This window comes from Tyto alba, unplaced genomic scaffold (genome assembly GCF_018691265.1).
Source record: "Tyto alba isolate M040663 unplaced genomic scaffold, T.alba_DEE_v4.0 Super-Scaffold_16, whole genome shotgun sequence".
NCBI classification, from domain to species: Eukaryota; Metazoa; Chordata; class Aves; order Strigiformes; family Tytonidae; genus Tyto; species Tyto alba.
This window is the reverse complement of record NW_024881278.1, coordinates 23,384,552-23,398,882: the sequence shown is the minus strand read 5'-3', so window position 1 is coordinate 23,398,882 and position 14,331 is coordinate 23,384,552. Positions and strand designations below refer to the sequence as shown.

At 42.7% G+C, this 14,331-nt stretch overlaps 1 protein-coding gene across 1 annotated transcript; it reads right to left on the bottom strand.

Annotated features, from left to right (window-relative positions):
- Positions 1–362: 362 nt before the first annotated feature.
- ABCG8 (ATP binding cassette subfamily G member 8) lies at positions 363–14,036 on the bottom strand. The gene is made up of 13 exons (XM_032989434.2): positions 13,965–14,036; positions 12,439–12,537; positions 11,524–11,680; positions 9,359–9,597; positions 8,816–8,948; positions 6,823–7,092; positions 4,739–4,904; positions 4,560–4,652; positions 3,499–3,698; positions 3,296–3,372; positions 1,674–1,941; positions 976–1,103; positions 363–500 (listed from the first exon to the last, which is right to left on the bottom strand). Exons 1-13 carry the CDS (start codon positions 14,034–14,036, stop codon positions 363–365), a joined length of 2,040 nt encoding a protein of 679 aa, XP_032845325.2.
- Between the last annotated feature and the right edge of the window lie 295 nt (positions 14,037–14,331).

The following is a 14,331-nucleotide window of genomic DNA, read 5'->3' as shown; positions in this document are numbered from 1 at the left end:
GTTTCAGAGCGGCGGCCCCTCGCTCGGGGCCGTAGCGAGCTCACGGGCGCCTCGTCGCCTCTGAGCACCCGGTGCCACACAAGCCAACCCCCCCCCCCCCCCCCCCCCCCCCCCCCAACCCCCGGGAGTCCCGCTCCGCGGCTGGCCCGGCGGCGCAGCGCCGCTTGCCGCCCGACTTCTGGGCTTCTGCTGCCACCCCGTGGCCGCCCGGGCTGGCGCCACGTCACACCCGGGCTGGTGTGGCGTCACCCCCGCGCTGGCGTGGCGTCACCCCCGCGCTGGCGTGGCGTCACCCCCGGGGCCGGCCGCGGCGCTGACCCACGCGGGCCGCCATGACCCGCCTCCGCGGCGTGGTTCGGCCGTTACCAGTCCTGGTGCGACTTCTGCTGGATGAACCTCAGGGCCAGGTAGTACAAAAGCAGGAAGCTGCAGACGATGCCGGTGAGGACGAGGTAGCTTACGTAGAGCGGGTGGGAGTCCAAGTCCAGAGCCTGAGTGACCTGCAACCACCGACAGCCCGAGATGAGGAGCGGACACCCAGTTTCCACGCCGGGCGGGTGGAGCGTGCTTCCCGTGTGCCCCGGCCCCCCCGCCGCCTGTCCCCGCGCTCTCCCCCCGGGAGTAACGTGCTCAGGGGTTTGGCAGCCGGTTACGGCTGCGCTGTGGCCTGTGGCTGCCGTGTCCCCGAGGAGCACAGTTCAGCAAGCACTGGGCTGGGACTTGGGTTGAAAATAGTTGCCTTTTCTTTTTTTTTTTTTTTTTTTTTTTTCTCCACTAAAAATAAAGTCATGAAAGGAGTGACTGCTGTAGGGACATCTATAGGGACAAATTTATATCAGGTGCAACGTGACTTCGTGTCTTGATTCAGTGCTTGCCAAATTTGAGGCCTACAGCAGCTACTTAAAGATGGCGGGCATATAAATAGCGTCCTCATGGGTTATCAAACGTTTGTAACAATTTTTGTTAGTGACTTACAAGTTTCCCAGGTATTTGAAAAGTAGTATTTCCAACACTCATTTCGTATGTGTGGTTAGTGAACTGAATTTGCATCGTGCCTTGAAAATTCCATCTGAGAAAAGAGATTTTAGAAACCCAAAACGGAACTGGAAAAAAAAAAAAGAAAAAAGGGCAAAAAGAAATTGGTATACATACACAAAACTTGAGATCTCAAAAACGGCTGTGTTGCTGCCAGACACAGCGTGTTTGTCCAATTTCTTGACAACCAGGGGCTGTAAACATGTAACAGTATATTATTGTATTACCGGACAAAATGGCAGATGGATTTTATATTGTTACACGGAGATGGAAAATTAGGAGAGAGCCGATATCCATATCCATCAAACTCCCACCGTCAACTGAGTCTCACTGGACCTCAGTCTTCACCTACTGAATATAATTCTTTTTACGGAAAAAAAGTTAGCAACCACATAAAAATTGAGCCTTTCACTAGTGCTTTTTTTGACTGAACTTATCATTACCTCATTTTCAGGTGGAGACACTGGTGTAAAGAGGATTTTCTGATTCCACTGTTACCACCCGAGAAGATAATTGCAAAGGTAGAAGGAATAAAGCCGAGTTTTCCTGCAAAGGGCTCGCACAGCCTCACAACTACGGGTGGCTGATGAAAGCCATCCGTGTTTCGGTTTGGAGGGATGGTGGGAAATTTGTCTTACCTGTCCAGAGGTTTTCCAGGCTTATCACGAAACCACCACTCAGGTAGAACGACGTGAAAAAGACGTTGCCGAAGAAGGCGGAGAGCTGCAGGGTCGGCAGCAGCGCTGCCACCCAGAGCGCCATGGCGCGGGCGCTGTAGACAGCCAGCCACACCAAGAGGAAGTGCAGCAGGAAATGTTCCGCTTTGGGAGTGAGGTTTGCCAGCCAGTAGATGGGAACCCCATAAATTATAACAAATGCGCAGTGCTCTGGGAGCTCCCCCAAAATCTGTTCAGGAAGGAAAAAAAAAAGAAAAGGTCATTGATAATCACAAAACCTTCTGAGATGCAGCTCAATGTATGTCATTATATAAAAGTATAAACACTACAGGAAATACTCCCTTTGAATGCAGTCACTGCCCTGTTAGGTGTTGTCAGTGACATACAAAACAATCCACAACAAAAATTGAAATCCTCCTGGATTTTTTTCTCCAGTTGTGACAATTCCTATAACTAATTGTTAAATTGAGAAGATTCTTGTAGTGGATTAGATGTCTTGTTTTGTAACAGTTTTGGCAGCTTCTAAGAATTTAAGACACTTCCCCTGAGAACTGGTGTGCGTGATAATAGCAATACACTTACTGATTTCTGTTCCTGTATGTTTTGTCCAAATTTGGTTTAACCTAGTGTGAGCTCAAATTTGAGACGAATTTAGCTGTTGGTCACTTCTGACCTTGTCTCAAAGGCAGTCCAGTTAGTAACTACTCCACTCATTGTAAAACAAAAACATGCATAGGATTTTCTCAAATATCTAAAGATATGTATAGAGAGTATTACGATTACTTTTTCCAAAGAGGGTTGCTACTATCCTCTAATACTAAGGTTGTAACAAATTACATCGATTTCTCTATGAATAATGTACAATCTTTGTGACACAATGCAAAGAATATTTTTCTCTGGCAACCACTAATAAGCATTTAAAATCCTGTGCAGAAATGGAAACCTAAATTACAGATGCCATGGCAGGCAGAACTCATCTAACAGTGGCAACATCACAAAGAAGGGATTATTCTAAACCCTTGTGAAAAAAAGAAAATGTAATTTTTTAGAAGTTGTAAATTTATTTCCAGAAATTCTGTCTCCTTATGCACTTAATGCAGTTGTTTGTTTCTGACCAGTACAGGCCCAAACAGCTATTGGAAACGTCAGAGTTAGCATTTTGTAATTTCTGTTTTACCTTTGCTTTAGCATTTAATACGAATATTTTGTTTTACAGATCAAGACGTGTATGTAATGAGACTTTCAAAGATGCTTCAGCAAATTAAAGATGCAGGTATGTAAAACTGTAAATCCTCAAATTTGAGTTTGAGATTTCTCAAATTTTGGCCAAACAACCCTGTGAGAGATTCTTCTTTGGCTTTTCTGGGGTGGGATCTCAGCCATGACTTACAGCAACAGATCTGAAGTAGCGTGAGGTTTAATCCATTAATGCCAAGGAAGCAAGAACGATAGCCGTCGCTGGCAGACACAAAAGAACAAAGTCTGGTAGGAATGTGATCATTTATACAGCATGGCTTTGGTTGGTTTGTGTTTTCTAATGTTAAAGCCAAGCGCTTGTATTTCCTGGCAGCAAGACCAATTACCTTAGCAAAGAAGTACGGGCTAACAGAGTACATTCCATCTTCCAAGTCATGATAAAGCATAGCTCTTTCCGAATGGCCTGCAGGGTCGGAACAAACAGGTTGGTTTCATTTTAGTGTTGCATTAATGAGTGTAATTTTTTCATTGATTTAGGAATTTTCCGATTTTGATTGCTTGTGACATTTGCAAGAAAACTGACACTTACATTTGGCAACAACATCCAAAATCACTGTGAATGGGATTAGTGCACCTATCAGGTACAACAGTGCTGTTGTGTCACGAATAGACAGTCCAGTTTTCTCATGGCCATAGTACAAAAATCCAATTAATAATGACATGAGAAGGGCCTCAAGTCCATGGATTAATAACGTTGAAAGATCTCTGAAGTCATTGGAGACTTGACGACTAGGAAAACAGCAACATTGACCATAAGATATAGTACTTTCTAATGCTGGCTGTATTCAGGTGTGTTGCCCCAAACGCTCTGCTAAAATTGACTCGTGGAACTTGCTGACTTCAAGTAGGACAGAAGTGAGGTTGTCAGTTTCTGTAAAGGATTTTACCTAATCAAAGCTATTGAGCATCTGTAGCTGCCTGGTATTTCAAGTCTGAAATGCTGAAAGCTTGAAGGACACAGTGGGGGTGGGACAGGCTGATTTCAGAGACGCAGGAGCAATCGCTTCAGTTGCAGAAGTCTCTCTGTTAAGGACCTGTAGCGTACGCTGGCAACAGCTGATACTGGTAGTGATATTCTATGTGTATTAAACCAGTCGATCACGTTTCTTTTGAGTACGCAAGCATGAGACCCAAATACAATACTCATCTATGCTGGCTATATCCAGGGAAGCCTCCTGGCTTCAAATCAGAGGCAGAGGTGTGAGGATGGCAATGCCCGAGCCTCCCACGTGGCTGCCTGGGCTTGCTGTGGGTTGAGTCACCACGCTTCGGCATGGAGATCGGGGCCGGGGGGGGCAGCACCCAAATCAGGGCTGCGCGTCCCTGAGCCTGGAGGCTCCTGCTGCTGCTCACAGCCGTGGGCTCCCAGTGCCATGGGCTGGAGGTGACTGTCTGGAAGGAGCTCTGGGGCAGAAAGGTGGGGCTGCCATCCTGCCCAGGGAGGCTGGGGTCAGCCCTATGGCTTGCTCAGGCCTGGGGCTAGCTGTGCGCTTCCAGCATGCGCTCAATCCTCACTTTGTGCTTCTTCCTTAACCTTTAAAATGCAAATGGCGCCTGATGCATAACTATTTAAGCTGGAGATAAAGTTACCTTAATAATATAGTGAACTGCTTTAAGACTCCTGGTAATTGATCGCTGGAACGGTGAAGCATTTTGATAGTCTCTTCTGAATTTAAATGGGAGCTGACCAAGAGAAAAGAGAAGATGTTGAAATTAGCACAGGCTGTAGCCGTTATTCCAGATCTGCTGTACGACACTCTTTTCTTCACCTTTGCTTGCTGAATGTGGTTGCAACATCGTCTCCTTCAGTAACTTTCCATAAGAAGTCATCAAAATCTTTGACTTTCTCTAGGAACAATTTTGCAAGAGTATTTGCTCTTTTTTGGCTTTCCATCTCCTTTTCTGCGGTCTGCTTATCGATACTGGTCAAATCAACTGCAAGACATTATTTGACATGAGTCCGTGTGCTACAGGTGGCGTAACTTTATGATGTGTTTAGAATCAGAGTTTCCATCGTGAACTGACAGTACGACCTGTATGCATGCATTAAGCTACAACAGTTAAAACTTTATCAGTTACTTTAAGTAATTAGAGAAGAGCAGATTGTTAATATGTATTTTGTCTTGGGAGATGTTTCTTATCTAGTCATTCAATCAATCACCAAGAGATTTAATAATTGATTATTATAATATTGTAAACTGCTATTTCAGATTTTTCTAAATTTAATAGTGGCTTGAGAGAGGTGCTGAGAATAAACAGTTTGAATTTCCTTCCTGGCATGTAGGAATTTCCAATCTGCTATCTGAGTTTGACTTAAATCACATGGTTTTTTTCCATCTGCAAAATTATAGTTATTATATTTTTTTGTATCTTAGAGAGGTGTCATAAACTTTACCCAATACTGAGAAAGCCCAAGAAGAATATTATCTAGGGACAACACAGTAGCAGCAGTGATAGTTGACTTATCACTATTTTTTATTTAACAACATTATTTTTTAAAATCTAAACTTTTAATAGTGTTTTCCAATGCTGACCTTCAGCGTAGACTGCTAATGACTGTCGTTTTGCAGACACTTTCTGAGAGAACTATTGTTGCACATTTCGTAACTCCTTGCCTTGGGCTGATCATCTCTGTTCAGCCACCCTTCAGCATGAGCGCATCAGAAAGCAATTCCAATCTGCCCTACCTCTTCCCTTCTGCCATGGTCTCTTGTTTCTCCATCTGACACACAGCCAGGGTTTGTGTGTTTCCGCAAGGTGTTCCTTCTTGCCGTGTCATCCTCTACCATCCTGTCCCATTTCCACTTTCCTGCTGCCCGTATTTCTCTTCTCTCCCTCTGGGTACTGTCTCTGTGCATACCATTAAATGACCTTCCACCTCCCTTTCTCATCCCTCCTTGCCTTCGAGTTGCAGGGGTTTGTCTCTGTAGCCACAGGCTGTGGCTACAGGTTTCCCCAGGACTGCCTCATAGGCCCCATTCCCGCACAGGGGATGCTCAAGCCTTTCTCGAGGCTGCGCTTGGCTGAGGAGGACTGCTCCAAACTGTGGTGGTGACAAAGGTCCTTTCGTAGGGCTTGACATGGAGGGAGGTTAACTTCTGTTTAACTCTGCCCAGCTGATACCAGCTGACACTGCCCTGCCACACAGGCACAGGAGAGCGTTGCAGCCTGTGTTCGTACAATGTTTCCTCGCCAACTTGAGTGCAAAGACCTCAGGGCTGGAACTGAACCAACCTCTGTGGTAAGAGACTACTGCCTTTAGATTAACAGGGCCAGACTCCCTTTGCATATTGCAAAACCAGAAGAGGAATGGATTTGGAACCACGTAGTTCAATTTCTTTGAGAAGAAAAGGATTGTTGATCTGGGTTTGGTTTTTCTCCCTTCCAATGCGCTCTGTTGGGCAGCGCTCCTCTTGCCCATTTACTGCTCCAGGTGTATATTATTCCTCACCCTGGGAAACTAGCTTCCCACATTTCTCGATTCAGAAGTCAGAGAACTGCCTACAGAAAGCAATTGGTCAGTTCATCCATGTCTTTCTCAGTGAGGGTAAAAGTTTTGTCCAGCTAGAACATGGAAATAAGTGTGCTAAACATGGGGAAGAGTTGCTACAGCTGGCAGGGTTAGGAGGATTATTTAAAATTGATTTTCTCCATACCTCTTGTTTTTGTTACGTTTCCTGTACTGACAAATAAGGATCTTATTAAAACCTGAACTCGTTACAGTATTGATTTGAGTCAGTTATAAGGCATTTCTAAGACAGTTATGGTCAATAAAAAATCAATGTTAGCTGATACGCTTACGAAAGTGAAAGAATTCCGGTAACCTTTTTTTATGACAGTGTTTGATACTAACCATAGAAATCTGCAGGATTGCTGTACCGTGGGCAGGGATAGCCTAGTTCTGTGAAATATGGGACCATGTCTCTAGCTGTTCCAGAATAGACAGTAAGTCCAGAAGTCATCAGAAGAACTAAATCAAACAGTTGGAAGATATCTGACCGTGGCTGATGAAGTGAAAGAAGAACTAATCTGTTTCCTCTGGCCAGTCTGGATAATGTTATCACAAGGTTATGTGCAGTAAAACTGTCCAGTCCAGATGTGGGTTCATCCAGTATGAGTATTCCTGCCAAAGACAATAAGTTTAACTGTGGAAAGCAGCATGTTTGATTTCAAAAATGTGTTTTAAGTGAAATGGTGCTAGTGCATCAAATCTCACTGATATGTTCCTTTTTTTGTTTGTTTTTTTTCTTTAAGTGCAAAGTGTCTTTCATACCAGCATCACATAATATTCAACAATGGCAATTTCTTCCCCTATCTTACTGAACACGATGACCAAAGGTAATTATTTTAAATCTTATTTTGCTACCACTGGAAACAATTTTTTTTTTTATTTTTCATTGGGATGCAGGTTTAGGTTCCTTATTAAATTTGTATTCTTCTCTGCAGTTTTGCACTGCCTGTACAAATATCAGGTACATGAATATTAATTAATAAAATAGTACTAGTTTTGTATTATCCTAGTGAAATATTTTATCCTAAATGCTTGACATTTAAACCTCTTGCATTATTAATGTGTAAATACTCACACAGTATTAATTTAGATAGCTCCTTCTTCTCCCAATCTGTGCTCTATTTTGCACCTATTCGCACATATATATGAAGAGCTATGCATATGTTTGGATTTTTTGTTTGTTTTGCAATTGGTTGTTACTAACTTGAAAATGTTTTATTACTTTGAGGGGTTTGTGTTGTTACAGAATTTAATGGCCACAATCAGCATAAGGCAATGTCTGTACACAGACATAGTTTCTGTGCTGAGTAGTATAACACGTTTGAAATGTAAAGAAAGCTTTACTTATTTTTGCTAGAACTAATTATTTTTTTTACTTCAGTACCATCACATCTATTCCTTGGCATCACTTTTTACAGAAAAGAACTTCTCCATAATTACAAAAATATAATTTTATACAAGCAAAAAATTCTCAGAACCATTTCCCAGTGGATGAGCTGGTGGGAAATCCTACTCAACAAGAGGCTCAGCCAAGATTAGTGGTGCTTTTGATATATATAAGAGCAGATAGGGGATTCAATCCTGCAAAATCAACTGAGGATTTAGCCTCATGTTTTGCTTCTACTGAAGATGATGGAAGTTTCTAGTTCACCTGTGGCATGAGCCAGCCACGTCAGTGAGTTGTGTAAGACCACAATGACTGACTATACAGCCAAGAAAATGACCTTCCCTGTTAACATTGCACATGTAAATAGGCTGGCTTGGAGGAAAGGAAAACAATCTCGATGTTATAATGGGCCAGCAGCCCTTCAAAGTAACTTGTGGCATGCGGTCAGATAAAAAAAAACAAACCTCATACTGATATGCACAAACCAGAGCACTGCTGTGAGGGTAACTTTAGGCAATGTTCAGTGGTCTGTATGATGGTGGTTTTAGAGGGCAGTGGGTGAAGGCTCCCGGGGGGGCTCTGCCTGGCTCTGTCACTGCTTTTCCACTGGCAAAGGTGACAGAAGTGAAAGTGAGTTGGCTGCTGAAACACTCCATTTACAGAATAATTGTTACTGTAATAATTTCAGTATTATCAGTGATCAGCACTGATTTCAATTTAAGCAAGTGGACCAGCACCCAGTCGCTGTGTCTGACTTTGCTATGGAGAGGTAACCTCTGGCAGAGGGTGGTGCGAGACCTGGTAGGTGTCCTGGGTATGAACTCCTCAAGCTGCCCCGGGGTCAACTGTGTGTACGACGCTTCCCTGAAAGCTCCTGTCTTCACTTACTGCCCCATTTCCCCCAGTGGTCTGTGGTGGGCAGAGGGAAGGTGTCAGGGTTTTACTCACCCGGGTTCCAGAGCAGCTGCACACCGATACTCACTCTCCGCCTCTCGCCTCCCGAAACGCCACGGAGGTACTCGTTCCCTACCCTGGTGTTTGCACAGTGACGCAAGCGTAGTTCTGCTATAACATCTTCTACCTAGGCCATCCGAAGGGTAACAGAGATAAAGCAAGAGTTTATTTGCACATTCGTGCGTAGATAAAGCTGAAAATACAATTAATGTGGTTAAAATTCATCTGGATATTTCAGTGCTATCTGATCAAAAGACACTTGAAAACAACTCTTGATTTTCGAGATAACATTAAAAAAGACTCAGTGATCAGCAATTTAGTTCTTTCAGCCTCTCTAATGCTTTCTCTTGTAATTTTTTATGAGCTTTGGAACAATTGCTGGTTTCTATCTTGAAAGAAGAAAAAGGTTTATAATTCATAATCTACATAAAAAAATGCTAGATTAGCTGTTCTGACTCCAAACACACCAGATATCTTGGATAATTCCTGTCAGACACATTTTTGACAACTTTATTTTTTTCCCAACAGCTTAATTACCCTTTTTTTCCTTTGTGAGTCTGAAAAAAACTTTGGAAGGCGCAGTTTGGCGACGAACAATAGTGTTTCTCTGACAGTCAGGTGAGGGAGCAGTCGGTCATCCTGCCGCACATGTGCTATGCATTTCTTAACAAGCTGGGGAGTGCTGGGTTTGTTATTGATCATGATTTGACCAGATTTGATTTTGCCTCCATGATCCCGGCAGGTTATCACATCAAGCAAGGATGTCTTTCCACCAGCTAGAAAAATCAGAATTGAAAATTAAATTCATTTCCAGGGATGACTTTGAAAAGTGATTTAGTGACAGACAGAGGATAGAATTTTTTGTTCCTTAATGTGTTTTCCCCAACCCTTCCTGAAGCTTTTCCAAAGCCCCAGAGTCAGAATGGTCTTGAAAGAAAATACCAATTATAAGCTCATGTTCAGGAGATCTCTCTCCTCTGGAATGGAGTACATAGCTTTAACATTTCTTAGCAGGGTTGGGTACTTGGGCACTGAGGATAGCTCTATGAACTCAAGAAGTGAGATCTCTTTGTCCTCTTGTTACCTCTCTTTCACTTTTGAAACACAGGTGAAAGGTGGTGTCCCACGCTGGCTGCAGGGCTGGGACCTAAATGCTCGGCAAGAGCTTGCGGTGTTCAGGGAATTGTGAATTCAGAAACAACTGCTGGAACAGCTGAATGACTGAGGCACCGAATGATTATACAGACAATAAGAATCTTAGTCATGATTGAAACAAAAATTAGTATGACTTAAATAAGACAAAAAGTCATTTAAATAATTAAGAAAAGCTGGCTCATACTCAGAGGTAAGAAAAGTAAAACAATGAAAACAAAACCTGATTTGGAATTAAACAGCAAATGAATTTTTCCTTTTTGAAGTATGATATTGTATGTAAACACATAGAGCTCTCTTATTATGATTAGATGTCATTTATTTCTAGTCTGCCTGTTGAAAGATTAACTCCACACTTGTTTCTTAATATATACATTTTTAAAAAGGAACCTATCCATCTGTAAACCACGTATTGCTCTATTTGAGAGTGACATATTGATTGCCATTGACAGTGTGAAACTCATCAGCAGTTTAATCCATTTTACTAAGGCATTTGATGAAATAGATGATAAACAGCTTTTAAAAATAGTTTGACTAGTTTGCTGAAAGGGGTTTGTGCTCAGTGTACGTTACCTTACAAAGGTGCTATATCTATAACTCAGTATCTTGTTTCATCACAAGCTTTCCCTTTTATTATCGGGAGAATCTCTAAGGTACAATTTCAATTACATTAAAGATATATGCTAAGAAAACAGTCCCATGGCAATGGGAAAGAAAAAACTTTTGTAGAAATAAAGTCGAAACTTCTTTGGCAAATATGCCTTGCCTTTGAGAGAGAGCATCTGATGAGTCTAGTGGAGACACAGCATGGGGGTTTTTTACCTCCAAAGTATGGGTACTTTTTACTTCAGTTTAACAGGTCACATATCTAGGGGGATAAGAAGTAGACGAGCTTGGACTCAGCTAACCACATGGGGTAAACGCCATCTCCATTAGTCAACCTCACCCTGGAGAAGATGAAACCAGCCCCACCAGAAAATGAAACAAATAAAAAAAAAGATGTAAGAAAGCAAAGACCCATTTTAGAGCCAAACAGAAGAGGAACTGTCTTTTCTTCTCCGTAAGTTTCTCTTAATTAATCCAAATGCAATATTTTATCCTGTTAGAATTGTTTCAGTATGAAGGGAATTCCTGCTTATGGCTGTGCAAATTGCCACTGATCTTTCTTACAGGGTCTGGCCTCATTTGTCTGCTATGTTACTGAGTAAGGTCTGCAATTGGCTTGTTTTGAATTTGAGCCATGGAGCTGATTCATGTCCAGCAGAGCTGGGACTGCAGGCCATAGTTACATCAATACCCCACTACACTTCAGGAAACAAATAGCAAATGTGTACAAGCCATAACAAAATCAGTTTTCAGAATAAATTTTAAACCTTTTTTTTCCTTCCCAGTATCATTCTTTGTTTCCTCATACGTTTTAAAGAATGTATTTAAGTGTCACATGTCCAACAGTTGTTTCTCAACTAGATATTGCCATTCAAAAGTATTGCTCTTGGCTGCATACGTTTTATCTGAGAGCTGGTCAAATCATGAAAATTGTTTGCCCTTACCAGTGCTTCCTATAACAGCTAGCATCTGGCCACTTTGAACTTTTAAATTCAGATTCTGGATTATTGACACGTGAGAACGGGGATCTGATTTCCAGGTCCAGGGCATTTTCATCTGCGCGAGGTTTTCATACCAGGGAATCTGGGATGTCGTGTTAACCTAACAAAGAAAGAAACAAGTACCTTCAATTCAAACAATAGGTTATTTAGCAATAAATACCTTCAAAGTTATGATGTTAGAAACAAGCAATATATTAAAATAATGTTATTCTTCAGAAATACATAGAAGAAAGTTCTTTTACAGCCAAGTATGCTTTTCATACTTTGCTTCTTATTCTAGTATTCACTAAAGCTATCTCTGTCTTCTGTTACTCTGGTGATTTATTGCTATTGTAAATTTTAAGTGTTTAAAATTTTTAATATAATTTGAAAGTATGCAAAACTGAAAATTGTGAAATCTACTTCAGATGCCATGGTGGCACAAAGGGAGATGGAAAATTTCACTGGTTCTCTGAAATCCTCTTTGTTGGTCTTCCTTTTTTTGTCTCCTGCATACTCATTCTTGCCAGCAAGGGCCCCCACCATCCCTAGCTGGACAGAAAGTCCCTCTACCCCAGACCTCAGAGGAGTAATTTGGCTCAAGACTGAGAAAAAGCAAAGCCTAGAAACAGACCCCTCTTCCTGTCTTCTCCCCTAGCTTTACTAGATACATTTACAATGGAGGGTTTAGCCTGATGTCAATATTGCAGCCAAGAGCATGTTTCTGCTCACAAAACTGCATTTGGCCGTGCATCAGTTATGTGAACTTTGTGTTGTGAACTTCAACTTTGTTTGGCCTTTAAAATGGCTTGCAAATAGAAATAAGCATTGTTGGATATGCTCCCTGCTGAAGGGAAGTATATAAATTACAACTTTTACCTGGTAGTTGAGTTCTTTGACCTCAAGAATGTTTGATTTTCCACTGTATGTGAAATACAGACTGTTATCTTCTTCAGTGCAAAAAATAGTATCCTGGGCCTTGGTCTGTAAGAGTTATTAGGTTATTATAATGGTTAATTACAATACCTAAAGTGCTGTTGTTAACATTCTAGTTCAGAAAAGGCGAAGCAAAAAGGGAAATATATTTTATGGGATGTAACAATATTGTTGATGAGTTACTGTGGTGTGGAAGTCTGAAGAGTTGAAGTGAGTTATCTGTTAATCAGTGTGAAACGTACTTTGTTCTAGCAGCATGTATGAGGGCCAAACATGCTGTGCTATGCTCTTCTATTTGCTTTCAGTTTAAAAAGGTTAACTTTCAAAATGGAGATAGATGTCAAGCTACTATAAAGACACTGGACTCTATTTCTGTTTTTGAGGAAAATGTGTACTGCTTCAGCAATGTTAGTCTACTGGATCCAAATGGTGCATATTGAAATTCATAAATTATGGCAGCTAAAAATTAATGTTCACTGGAAGTACGTTTGTTATTGAATTCCATGGAGACTTGTTAACTCGGAGGCTTTACAAACAAGTAGGTGTGCAAACATGAGTACAGTCTCTTTTTCTCCTGCTTTGTCTTTTAAATTCACAGTTTGTCAACTGGAACTTAGTGTTCCAAGATACCAGTTCAAATAACAGAGTCTCTGCTTGGCTTTGTTAACCTTTTGCATATAGCCACAATTAAGAAGTCGTTGCTTAGACAGCTTTCTGGATTTGGGTTTAATTCTGTATGCATGCCTGTAGTTTTTACCGCAGACAGCGATATCTCTCCCACAGCCCTGTGCCTTTCCTACGAGTCAGACTCATATCCTAGCCAAGGCAAACGTACCTGTTCCCTGTGCAGCAGACCCTAGCCCTGCCTGTGGTATCTTTGGCAGATGGTGACCACAGTCTTTGTGTGCACCTCCTACCCTCACAGCAAACAAGGCTAATTAATCTTTTCAGTCTAGATATGCAGCAGAAAGCAACGTGACACCAAGCAGCCCGAAAAGCCACATTAAAGCCCTCCAAGTTCCCCTCACTGCCAAAGCACTCTGCTTTCTTGCTTATGTTGAACTTAATTAAAAAAAAAAAAAAAAACAAAACAAAAAACAAACAAACAGATGCTCCCCAGCAAAAGTGGGGAGCGGGTTTTACAGCCCAAAGGAATGTCCTGGGAAAGCCAATCCAGGCCATGCTCAAGGACCTTCTGCTCCATCCATGTATTTGAAGATCCCCTCCCTCAGCTCCACCACGGTGGCACCCGAGCGTGGTTTGCGTGGCGTCACCCTCAGTGTGCTCTTGTGGGGGGTGAGGATGCTTTCTGCTCCTCGTTTCAGCGCTGGGGGAGGGAAGGGCTCACTGCCTGTGGAGCCCAGCCAGCAGGCCGGCTGCCCGCCTCTCCCAGCACCCGTGCGGGCGCTGTAGCCGTGGGATGGCTGAGCCCATCGGGTCCCTCCCCGCTCCCCACAGGTCTCACTCACCGGCGAGCTCCCGCATGCCACCTGGCTCCAGCTTGCGCCGTCCAGAGAGACATTTTCAGTGGCTTCCTTCATGCTGGTGGTGCAAGGTCTCGTTCCCTGCGGTGGTTTGACTGTCGGCTCTCTGAAAGCTGTGGGAACCCTTCTCTTGGTTTTGAGCTCAGCCCTTGCTAGGTGCCTTCACTGCAGCACCATTTCTCCTGGCGCGCTGCGTCTCTGCAGCTGGCATGATCCCATGGACAGGGAAATATTCCCCTCCTCTGGGACAGTAACAGCTTGGGCTAAAGGTACATCAGATAGTGGCTTCGGCTAACCTCCTGCCAGTTGTTCTCAGGAAAAAACAAAGAACTGAGCACCCCTCTGTCTTCTT

Bases quoted from the DNA above. Each gene is read 5' to 3' on its own strand.
- ABCG8 (XM_032989434.2), bottom strand. From the start codon at position 14,036: ATGAAGGAAGCCACTGAAAATGTCTCTCTGGACGGCGCAAGCTGGAGC. The intron at 7,093-8,815 runs GTGAGTAAAACC...TGTCTTTGGCAG, and splicing joins GCAGCTGCTCTGGAACCCGG to GAATACTCATACTGGATGAA. The intron at 4,653-4,738 runs GTGAAGAAAAGA...TCTCTTGGTCAG, and splicing joins ACCACATTCAGCAAGCAAAG to CTCCCATTTAAATTCAGAAG.